The sequence below is a fragment of the Pollachius pollachius genome, assembly GCF_949987615.1.
Source record: "Pollachius pollachius genome assembly, chromosome: 17".
NCBI classification, from domain to species: domain Eukaryota; kingdom Metazoa; phylum Chordata; class Actinopteri; order Gadiformes; family Gadidae; genus Pollachius; species Pollachius pollachius.
The window spans coordinates 20,334,598-20,346,969 of NC_136950.1; the positions used below are offsets into that span (position 1 = coordinate 20,334,598).

Here is a 12,372-nt window from a genome sequence, read left to right on the forward strand (position 1 = left end):
GTGCTGCTGCTGCTGCTGCTGCTGGATTCACACTCTGCCCGCGGTGGGATGTCGAATCCGGCAGGCAATCACTGGGCCTATTGCGGCTGTCAATCACACACTGTGCTCTCCCCTGGTACTACCACTGGCAAAGTGTTTTCCACAAAATATGACATGGTCCTAAAAACATGCGTATTTTTTTCTGCTCGGAGAGCCCTGGGTAAACGTGTGTCTTTGAGGACTCTATCAAAACACCGCCGTGACCCGCCTGCCCTCTATGTTGTGCTCCTGTCCAGCTTCTCTCTCTCTCTCCCCTTCTCGCTCTCTCTCGATGTCCTCCATCCATTCATCCATCCATTATCGTGGCTCTGTGTGTGCGTGTGTGTGCGTGCGTGTGTGTTTGTGGTTGTGTGCGTCTGTGTTTGTGTTTGTGTGTTTGTGTGTGTGTCTGTCTGTATGTCTCTCTGAGTGTGTATGTGCGTCTGTGTTTGCTTGCCTCTTTCTTCCACTTGTTGATTGCTTGGCCGGCGCGCACAAAGACCTCTGTGTACGAAGCGCGGTGGCCTTCGCACCTCTGTGCCCGCGTCCCTTCGACAGCCGATTGTCGACACGACGTCAGACCGTGTGATATAAGCCCCAGCGACGTTCGCATGGTCCAGGGTGTCCGCGTGTTGCTAGGGATACGTGCATTCACTTGGAGTACAAAACAAACATTATGGGACTGGAATACAAAACCGATATTCGTTTAGGACCATGTGACCCTAATTATCTCTAGACAGCCAATGGGAAAGCAGCACTCGACGGCATGACAGTGGAAGATGTTCTCAGACTGTACAGTGCGTGTAACAGCTGCACGCTGTTCAGTGCGTACCAGGGAGGCAGGCAAAGTCTGAGTTCACATTATGAATCCTACTACCCTATGGATATTATTTGTGGATAGTAAATATTTCATAAGGTGTGGGAACACTAATGGAATCAAGAAAAAGCCAAGTTGCACTACTTCCATTACTTAGTGTGCGTTTTTGTGTTTGTTGTTCGCTTGTGTGTTTGAGAGAGAGAGAGAGAGAGAGAGAGAGAGAGAGAGAGAGAGAGAGAGAGAAGGAGGAGGGAAAGAGAAAGAAAGAGGGAGAGAGAGGGGAGAGAGAGCGAGAGATATACACAAAGATAAGGTGACAGAGTAGGAGGTAAGGGCGAGGCTATTTGTGTACAATAGTGCCGTTGTGTACGCATTAAAAATGTGCAGAGTAGTGCGTGTGCGCCCTGCTTGGAAATAGTGTTTTTCCCATAATCAGCTTGTGTGCATGTCTGATCAAAGATACACTTATTCAGCAAAACAAGAATGTATAATTCTGCGTATTACAGAAGGGGAGCTCAGCAAAGCTATCGCCACTGCATGTATTAACCAAGTTAACGATTACAAAAAGTAAAATAAACAACAACTTTATGGGCTTATTTAACGACTTTTGCTCTCTCTCCCCCCCCCCCCCCCCTTCAAGACGTGCTATATAAACTGACACCAGCACCTAATCCCATCGTAAACAATGTTTTTATTACACTTCTCTGGGCTACTTAACAGGCTGAATAAGTTGAGATAATTCACTCAGAGTCTATAACAGCTGGCGTGAATACAGCCAGCCACCGTCTTTAATGGGCTTCATTGGAGGGATGCTTCTGAGGGCGACACAGTGATGCCTAATGCTCAATAAGCACGCCGCATCAAAGATTAATATCGCAAATGCCATTAAAACTCAAGGACAAGCCGGAATGATAATTAGAAAATGCAATCACAAGTATCGGGGCCAGATTAATTGCGGCGCCAAAGCCGGCGTTTCCTGATTCGCGGCGAATGCACTTGTCACACGCGCGGCAAGACGCGACGCATGCTGCCTCGCGCGGTGCGGAGATAAGGCGCCAGGCAGTTCACGACACAGATTAGCACATTAGCATACGATCAGCAGACTGATTTTTATTTGCTTACTTTTCTTCGTGCAGGGAAGGGAGTGCTTTAAAATCTAGATCCATACCTACCGATTGCATAGGTACCCTCATGATGAGTGCTTTCTCCCAGTCTGGCAGGCTAATTATGGGCTTCTGTGTCATTATATTCTCCATATATATCCTCTATACATAATCACTGTGTGACCCCAGACTTGTAGGGACAGGAGGCTGGTGGTGCATGCTTATGCTGTTATGTAACCTCGTATTTTCACATTTTGCACCCCATGCGTATCTCCCCATTTTGTACCTCAAACGGAAGGCAATAACATATAGGGTATTCCAGTTTAGAGTTTGCCGGTAGATATAATTACAGCCTGGCCTCTTCCGAGAAGTTCCCCAACCAAACAAACCTTCCCGTGCTTTAGTTTAATGTGACGTGAACCTCCGTTTAGTAGCAAATCGCTTCATTACGTGGATTTTGCTCGGCTAAATCTCTCTCTCTCTCTCTCTCTCTCTCTCTCTTCCTCTCTCTCTCTCCCCCTCTCCCCCCCCTCTCTCTCTCTCTCTCTCTCTCTCTCTCTCTCTCTCGTCTCAAGTGTGTATGTGTGTGTGTGTGACTAGAATGATCAGTGTTTAACTCTGAGATCTCATTAGCCCATTTATTTAATTTCCCATATAAAGGATGGCAGCCATTTACATTCTGTTTCATCAACCCCAAACCATAATACAAATTTGTTCACAGACAGTCGCGGGACTCTTTCATTCGCTCGGTAATTCATTCCAACGTCTCCATCAGCCCCATGTAGCGGACGTCCTTATTTAAGGGCTCCCACGCGAGGGAAGGAGTGAACGCAACACTGGCGCGCGCTGCTTGCGTCCCCACGCTCCCCGGAGGAATACACTGAACGCTTGTCTGGCGCCCTGGCCTGTTTCCTCCGCCCCCCACCCCTACCCCAACACCTGCTAAAGAGGCGCTTTTAGGAGAGGGAAGGCAAGATTTATTAGGATTAACTTCTCGGAGCCCATAAATTATGCATGCATCCCTAAATTACCTATCAAGAGTGCTGGGTCCTAGTAGGGACGTGGCCAAGATGAGGTATAGCGAGAGGATTGCCAATTATACAGAAATACCTTTTCTAAAGGCTACCTGCCTGACACCCAAAGACAATTATGAATGCGCTGCCAATTCACTGCATTCGTACCTTGGACTCACACTTGCGTTAGAAGTGGCTACGCTGCAGTGAAGTTCCCCGTGTTGGACGTCCATTTTGCCCAATTAAAACATAAACAAATGGTTGTACAGTTTGCTGTTTTTTAACAGTAAAAATAAGGCAGACAACGTGTGTGCAGTTTACCATCGGTAACTAAATATTACCTTCTGCAAAAAGGAAAACGGGGACAGAGATTTGTATCTAATTGCTATTCTTAAACAATGTTATTCTAAACTGGGAACACACAAGGGCTGTTAAATATTTAACGGTGAGCATGCACGCAGGGAATATCAATGATCCTGTGCCCTCGGTTACACACACATGCCTCGCAAGCCGATCAATATTTGTCCTCCCCGGCCTGATTCATGACGTGTGTTTTCTTGTATTTACAGGAGACAACCAGAACCAAAGACACGACCTGGAGACTAACATGTCTGTTCTGAAGACGTTGCTTCTCGGCGTTCACTCTCGTCCAGTCACGACAAGCTTGTTACGATAATTCTCCTCAAAGTCACACAACCCCCAGACCAGAACCGTTTGGATACCATGACAGCCTCTCAGCTCGCGCTGCTACTCTGGACGCTGCCCTTTCTCCGGCCGGCCGCCGCCCTGCCCTTCCTGCCGGGGAATACAGGCCAAGCGTTGGGGCTGTCGGACGGCGAGGCAGACGGCAGGATTCTTCACCGCTCCAAGCGGGGCTGGATGTGGAACCAGTTCTTTCTGATGGAAGAGTATACCGGCACCGACCATCAGTACGTCGGAAAGGTAACGCATTTTAAAAACTTGCGCCGTTTGAAAGGATGATTGTTTTTTTTGGCCCTTTCCACTTCGGTCTCACGTATCAGACTTTAGGTTGATGTCTGATGGTGTCTAATTGGCAGATGAGCTCCCATCTGGGTGAAAGAGCCTTTCACTTTCGTTCGCTTTGATTTGTTTCGACCAATCGTGTTGTCAGAGGCAGGGATCTATAGGCGTGTAATTGGCCGACACAATATCGGCCAGAAGTAGTAAACTGTAAAGCAAAGTGTCGGTAAAGGATTCAAATCAACACGGGTTGGACCGGCAGCTGTATAAATACACTCGTTAAAAGAAAGCTCAATCGACCCGTGCTAATGAGATTCTCTTCTGCAAAAATACCTCGAAACAGGAAAAAATGGTTTCCCTTGCAGTTTCGGATTTCCAGCCCAGATTCTGTGCAGTCTCTCCCCCCTCCCCCCCCCCCAGAAGTTCTGTGTTATGTCATAGAAGGACTGCTGATCCCAGATGACTGTACTCCAACTCTCTGTTTCTAGGCAGGGGGCAGTGGAGCGAGAGAGGGGCTGTGTTTAACTAAAAACATGAGTTTCAGCTTCGGTTTACCAGGCTTGGCTATGTCAAACATGTCAGAGGCAGAGGCAGTGGTTCCCAACCTTGGGGAAGGGACCCATATGGGGTCACTGGTTTGCATACGGTGTCGCAGGACATTGCTTATTTATAATCTATGGATATTTCATGGTTTTAACCGACTACAGATTCTTATACCCATGAGTTCACTGCTACTTACCACTAAGAATACAATGGTGTTAATTGGGGGTTTACATCTCTTTGAAAACTATTTGGTCTTCTGAAACTCCCACCATTTTTTTCTTTTTTGTCTTCACCCCAATTCACTTTCCTTTTTCCACCTTAACTTAACTTTTTCGCTCTGAACTAATTTCCTTTTCCTCGGCTAAATCAAAGGCACTCAACTTGACGGCAGAATTAATAATGACTCGGCTACATATCTCAGTGCAATGAGTTGAAAAACAAAACCTCATGCGAAACAAGAAAACAACTTGTTAAATTTAAAGTGTGGTATATATATTCCGAAACAACAATTAAAGACTCATTTGCATATAACACCTTGTTCCTCCCAGAATCTGTTCGGATGAATTGCTGAACCTGTCGTCTCTTGGGCCCTCAACGGGAAACTCTGCAATGAACACCCCCTTCCACCAGCCCCCCCGACACCCAATCATTCCCCCCCACTCCCACCCACAGACACCCACACTGACTCCATCCCCCCCCAACCAAACCACCATGCACCACCTTTACTGCTCCAGTGGATTCAGAGTATGTCCTTGAACAATCGATGTTGCGCTCCATGCCATAACGTCGCACAATATACACTACATAAGATATTTTTAAATCGTACACAATAAAATAGCGAGAGAAAGTAGTCAAGCAGCACATTGAGAAAAGTTGATTTAAATTGCTTTCAAATCCCACTCACTGACTCACGCTCACTTCCCAATGTGATGGCACTACTCAAATGATGAATATCATCCTCCAGGAGTAATATTTATGCAACAATGTACACATGTGAAGTATGTGCTTGAGGGGCATCTAAGTGGCATACGTTTAAATTCACATATCGATTATTACATTTCTTGTTCTTATAACTCACATTATTTCAGTAAAGGAGAAGAGCTTGGAGCGCACTCTGTCTGTTTCTTCATAGCACACAAAACAATCCTCTTTTGTAAACCTGCAGGTAGCCCAGGTGCTTTACATCACAGAGTTTGTCTTTAAGGATGTGTTTGCCTTCGCAACACCACACGTGTGCGTCGAAGTGTGTCCATAAGAAGCAGCTAAATTGCTCGGACGAGCATTGATGCTATGTTTTACCAGAGCATGACCGCAGGAAGAGTTACGAGACACAAACGGGATGCAGCCCGTGAGTTTCAAAAGTACACCCAGAAGATACTAAAGGTTTAATGAGCAGTACGATCGATGGGAGGGTGGCAGAGGAAGGTATAGTGTTTCCATAGAACCAGACTTAAGCTAGGAGAGAACAACTGAGTGCGTTAAACTGTTCATATAGGTTCACATATTTCGTAAATGATGCTTAATCACATCTTTCATGAATTTGAGGTAATTGACAACACAGATTCAGATCCCTTAATTAATACCTGGGAAAGGTTTGGTAGCACCGAACACAAAAAATCACCTTGATTTAATTATACATACTTACACAACCATATCCATAAAAATATGCATATTCACGGCCTAGTACCACCCCATATACAAATCTTCATCACAAACGATAAGTATGATTTTGTTCACCACCAAAGTATGATTTCTCCGAATCCCCCCCCCAATCCCCCCCCAAACACACCCACGGGTATACCCCAGCCCGGGCTGATCTCAAGTGATCTGCACTAGACTTGTTAATAATAATAATAATAATAATAATAATAATAATAATAATAATAATAATAATAATAATAATAATAATAGATTAGACCTATATAGCGGTTTAATACTCAAAGACCCTTACGCATCTTTTCAGACACTAAAAAATGTTTGATGCTGAAAAATGGTAGACGCCAACATTTTGAACTAGAACGCATATCAATAAAAAGATTAAAAAGGATGAAGGGCAGAGAAGGGAGGGAGGTTATGCAGTGAAATGAATATTAAAAAGGAGGGTTTGGAGGGCCTGTTTAAACGAAGTGTGTGTTAGCCGGTCGGATATGGTTAGGGAGGGGAGAGAGTTCCAGAGGGAGGGTGCGGCCACTGAGAAGGGCCCTGCCCCCCCCCCAGGTCTCCCCAGAGCTAGGTCCTGGGGGTTCTGAGTGTGGTGGTGTCCGCAGACCCCGTGCTGGGAGTGCTTCAGCCGTTTCCCCCTCATCATCCGAGTGCTCGGTACTGGAGACGGCGCGCAGGTGGTCTGCATACTCGTTACCACCACAGGTTCCAAATGTACTTTGAAGCCGTCAGATCACACAGCAGAGCATATATATATATATATATATATATAATATATATGTATTGCTCTTGTGGCTCACAGTGTTTCCCGCATCGTATTACAGCTATTTTCCCGGCTGCCACTCGAGCCGCAGAAATCATGGACAGGACCTCCCCACATACAGATTAGAAATTATTTTCCCCGTGCTGCGCGGCATCAAAGCCCCGACGAGGAACAAAAGAACGATGACCAATTACGTGGAGGCAGCTCACAGCATCAGTGATGAGCCGTCTTTTCTGTACGCTTTTTCCAATAGTTGAATTGGAGAGAGTGTGTGAGTGTGTGTGTGTGTGTGTGTGGCAGTGTGTGTTTGTGTGTATATGTATGCGTGCATGTGTGTGTGCGCGTGTGTGTGTGCGTGTGTGTGCATGTGTGTGTGCGTGTGTGTGTGTCGGTGTCAGTGTTCGTGTGTGTGAGCATGTGTGTTCGTATGTGTGTGTGTGCGTGTGAGTTTGCCAGCGTATGCATGTGTGTGCGTGCGTGCAAGCGTATGTGCTCAGGATGTGCGGACCTGGACTGGTCACTCTGAGCGCAGTAATTAGCGGTCTAGTGTTGTCACGGCCAGTCCGTTCGCTTCGAGCCGCCGAGTCGCAGTGGAACTAATAAGGAAGGGGAAAAAAGGTGCACTCTCTTCTCCCTTCCTCTTCCTACACACGAAAGGCGCACACGTACATACACACACACATGCGCGGGCGGGCGAACGCACACCCACATCCCCATTTACGCGGATAGGAGGAGGCGATGCTGTCAAGCTAACCTGCGCGCTGTAGCCTCGGTGAAGACAGGCACTCGGCGGAACAGTCTGCCGTTTTCAACTTGAGGAGCGAAAATGAGGTGACTACAGACAACCAATTTTCCTTGAGGGAAGCTGGCTTTCATCACACCACCTCCTCATCTGGAGTAAACAGGTGTCTAGCACGGCGCAGAGAGGGGTATAGGCGGGCGACGGAAGCTCGATTTTACACCGAGAGACAGGAAAGAGGGAGGGAGAGTGTCATCGGGATGATGTGTTGAAGGGGAGAGAGGGGGAGAGCATCGTGGTAACATGTTGAAGACAGAGAGAGAGAGCGAGAGAGCATCGCTATGATGTGTTAGAGAGAGAGAGTGAAATGATCAGCAATGGGGAAGAGGGCAGAGAGGCGGGAGATACAGAGCGATCTAAATCTATCAATCCATCTTTATTCTTCAAGGAAACGCGTAAATACAGCACACCAATTTCAATGGATTAGGTCAGCAGTCCATCGATCCGTCTGTTTATCTATCCGTCCATCTATCCATCAAACTATCATTTATTCTCGTAGGATTGTGTCGATCAATATCCGTCGAGAGCACCAATGATCCATCCATGCATCCACACATGCGGCTGTCATTGTGTGTACATACACGCTGCACATTCCCATTCAACCGAGGAGGCCTGTGACAGCCTCCAGCCGTGATGTCACAACAAGCCGCTAAGTGCAACAGAAGTCCGCGTCGTCTTTGACGCGTGCGTCCGCTGACATCCCGGCCCGGCGCTCTGATGTCTCCTGGCGGGACTCTTTTGTGGCATGTGACAGCCAATCGCTGCCCAGCGGCAGCTCGCCCGCCTCTCCCCCCCCCCTGCGCACGCCGCTTGTGTCCGATGTCACTTACAATTAAACTGTCACCGACGTAGACACACACACACACAATCACACACACACACACACACACACAAGGACCCTAATAAATGACTTAAAAAGTGTGTGTTGGTGGTGGTGGTGGTGGATGGGGGGCGGGGGGGAGAGAGAGAGAAATAGGCCAGCCAACATGTTGGCATGGGAGGGGCTCCGTGGCGGTTCCTTGCACTAATCCCATTAGTTTTGCAGCGGCACGCGCTGGAGACTGGAGACAGAGTGATGGAAGGGAGATCCACAGCGTGGCGCAGTGAGAGAGACAGTGACAAAGAGAGACGCTCAGCATGTAGCAGAGAGCGTGGGGGAGGGACGGAGAGAGAGAGAGAAACAGAGCGTGAGGCTCAGACGGGGTGATGGAGAGATACAGTTGGAGGCAGGGAAAAGTTTGAGAGGGGGGGGGATACAGTGCGTAGCAACAGGGGAGAGATACAGACACAGTGTGTAGCAGGGAGTAAGGGATGGGGAGAGATACAGTAAGAGGCAGGGAGAGTGATGGAGGGAGAGACAGTAAGTAGGCTGATAGACAGATTCAGACAGCAAGGGATAGAATGACGCAGTAGAAAGTAGAGATAGAGGGATGGGGAGAGACAGTTAAAGGAAGAGAGCACGGGATGGAGAGATACACCGTATGTAGCAGAGATATACAGTGAGAAACAGAGAGAGCGAGAGCGAGAGAGAGAGAGAGAGAGAGAGAGAGAGAGAGAGAGCGAGAGAGAGAGAGAGAGATACAGTAAGAAATGGAGAGACAGAGAGCGAGGGATAGACAGCTACAAAGGAAGTAGCGATACAGCAATAAGCAGAGAGACAGCTATAGAGAGAAACAGTAAGGAGCATTAACAGAGATACAGTAAGAAGCAGAGAGAGATAGAGGGATACAGTAAAAAACAGAGAGAGAGATATAGGGATACAGAAAGAAGCAGAGAGAGAGGGATAGAGATACAGTAAATGGCAGAGAGAGATAGAGATAAAGCAATAACCAGGGAGAGAGACACAGTAAGAAGCAGGGAAAAACTGAAAGGAAAAAGACAAAAAGAGAGCTGTAAAGAGCAAGGGAATGAATAATAACATATGCTTTATTTATTGAGGCATTCCGTCGCTGCGTCTCACCCCTCCTGGAACCAACGCCCGTTGCCATCCCCCTCGCCCTGCTCATAGGCAAGGCAGGCGTGCTGTAACACTCCTCTGTGTTATAAGGGAACGGAGAGAGAGTTAAAAGAGTGAGACCAAACAGAAGGAAGGAGAGAGAGCGAAAAATAGTGGGGGAGATGAAGAGGATCGAGCCATGAACAAAGTCAGAGAGAGACAGGATGGGAGGGAGAGAGACACAGAGAGCGATAAAGAGCACATGATAAAAGCCCTGGCAACACACAGCCCCATTACAGCCTGTGATGACGTCCCTTGTAAAGATCATTTAATGGCCTTTCTGCCGCTCGCTGAGGGAGAGCGTGTTTACCCGTCATCCAATCAAAGGGCGCTGCGTGCGATCTCACTCTGACACTCTGACTTCTCCATTGCAGCAGTTTGATTTAAAATTTGTAAATTATGCATTTCTGGAAAATTTTAGTTTTTTTAAATACAACTCAAAAACAGGATGCCACGATGTATATTCAATGTATATGTTACAAGCCAACCAAAATAAAGACTGTCGGCGAGATGATGCATATTTTTTGGTGTAATGCTCAGGATTGGTTTTCGGTGCGCTGGGTATTTTTAAGGAGGCTGTAAACGCGGAGCGAACACAAGCGTGAATGGGAGTCTTTATAGAACGAGTGCTTTCAACTGCTTTGTATTTCAAGCGGACCGCCGGCGTGACCTTTTTTAGACGTGCGCTCGCGCCCCAGACGAGTCCTCCAGCGCTGGCCTACTTCTTCAGACCACAGCTGGGATGGGATGTGTGAGCAGCAATCGCAAGTGTGTGTGTGTGTGTGTGTGTGTGTGTGTGTGGGGGTGTGATTGTTTTTATCCATCTTTGTGTTTGTGTGTCTGTTTGTGATCATGTGTGAGTTTGCATGTGTGCCTGCGTTTGTGTGTGCTTGTTTGCATATCTATTTTTGCTTGTACGTGTGTTTTGTTTGTGTGTGTGTGTGTGTGTGTGTGTGTGTGTGTGTGGATCCATCAATGTGTGTGTATGTGTGTGAGTGTGTGAGGGTTGGTGTGTCTGCAGTTGTGTGTTTGTGCTTGTTTGCATATCTGTGTCTGCATACGTATCTGTGTGCTGCGAGTGTGTGTGTGTGTGTGTGTGCTAAAATCACAGAACTAACTACAGGAGTCTTTAGGTCTGTAGTATAGACAGCTTTGGAAGTGAATACAATGCTATTTAATTCAGCTTACTTTGGTCAACAGTTGTACCTCGTGAACAGGGAAGTGTGACAGAGGGTCTAGAGGTCCGAAACCTACCTGCAGTCCTCCTATGAACGAACCCTGAAACTGCGCTTTAGATGAAAGAGTCTAAATTAGTCGAAAGGAAAAACTAGCACCTAACACATTCCAGACACGCACACATGCACGCATGGACGAACGCACACACACAAACACACACAACGCAAGTCAATGTTCCCTTCTGTCCATCCCATAGGACCGTGAACCATATTCGAAGAAATCGGATTGGACAAGAACAACTGCCTGCATTTTGTTTTGGTCATTAGCAGCTGTTTGTATTCCCCGTACGGCGACCACATTAAAGCACATTATTGGTATTGCTGTGGTCTCCTGCCCCTGTCCTCAGACTAAGAGGTGAACGACAGATAGAGCAAAGAAGGAGATGGAGGGAGAGAGAAAAAGTGATAGAAAGAGAGAGAGCGAGAGATAGCTAGAAAGAGGTAGAGGGAGAAGTGGACGGAGAAAGTAATTATTCTATATCCATTCTGAGCACTGTTTTCTGCTATCTCCTCGCTGCAGCACTGGAGCAATGCTTAGCAGAGACCTGACGAGAATTGCCAATGATTTCACCGCTTTGCTGACAGTTCCTCAGTGTTAGCGCAAAAGGGATGTAGCTCATCAAGGCCTTTGCCTGTGTTTCAAGGACTCACAAAAACGGGGCTATGCTTGCACCCGTACAAAGGCCTTGGACAGATCCCACAAAATCTATTCAAATAGAGCATTGTGTGCTTACATTGTGTGCTTACATTCGCATTTTGTTCAGGCTTTATGCACGTAGCCTTAGAATACTACCTTATCCACATCGTCAGGCTTTTTTTGGACATAATGAAAAGGGAATTACTGCATTGAATGCAACAGAGTTAAATGGTACGTAGTCATGTTATATGACACTGTGGACAATGATGGGTTATGTATGTACTTGGAAGTTATTCCAATGCTATGCTGAACGAGTAGCAGATGCAGGACATATAGAAGGTTATAATTCCCTCCCAGCTGTATTGCTTGCTATAGAGGGGTTCGGGTCTATGACTTCCAGCTGAAAGGTTTTGGAATCAAACCAGTTTGTTTCCAAATATATGCAGTCAATCTGTAGGCCTCCTTGGGCCTGATGTTCTTACCCCTCGTTGCTGATTAAGGTCCTGATGGATCTGAATGCACTGTAAGTCACTTTTAGCGAAAGTGTCTGCTAAATGACTACAGAGAAGTAAATAGCATTATATAACCTTCCCAATGTCTATTGCCTTGACAGAGGGGCAGGGGAGCCTTGTGGCTAAGGAGTTTAATGTCCGGCCGAAAGGTACTGATTTTGATCGCCAAAGTCTGCCGTTGCCTGTAGGCATCCCTGGGCAAGGTGTCTCGCCCTACCTGCTCCCTCGTTTCTGCGCCGTAAATCACTCTAGATTATTATGATGTAAATTGACGCTCAGAAAATTAAGCTGTG

The 12,372-nt window shown here is 46.9% G+C and overlaps 1 protein-coding gene across 1 annotated transcript in view; it reads left to right on the forward strand.

Moving 5' to 3' along the window:
- The window catches only part of LOC307088961 (cadherin-10-like), a gene marked incomplete at both ends in the record, with an annotated part of 37,432 nt that overhangs the window by 135 nt on the left and 24,925 nt on the right, over positions 1-12,372 (forward strand). The window contains 3 exons of the mRNA XM_079755041.1: positions 1-43; positions 577-639; positions 3,565-3,893. The exon at positions 1-43 is cut by the window's left edge and continues 135 nt beyond it. Of these exons, the coding sequence (XP_079611167.1) occupies positions 1-43; positions 577-639; positions 3,565-3,893 (435 nt within the window). The remainder of the gene's footprint in view (positions 44-576; positions 640-3,564; positions 3,894-12,372) is intronic.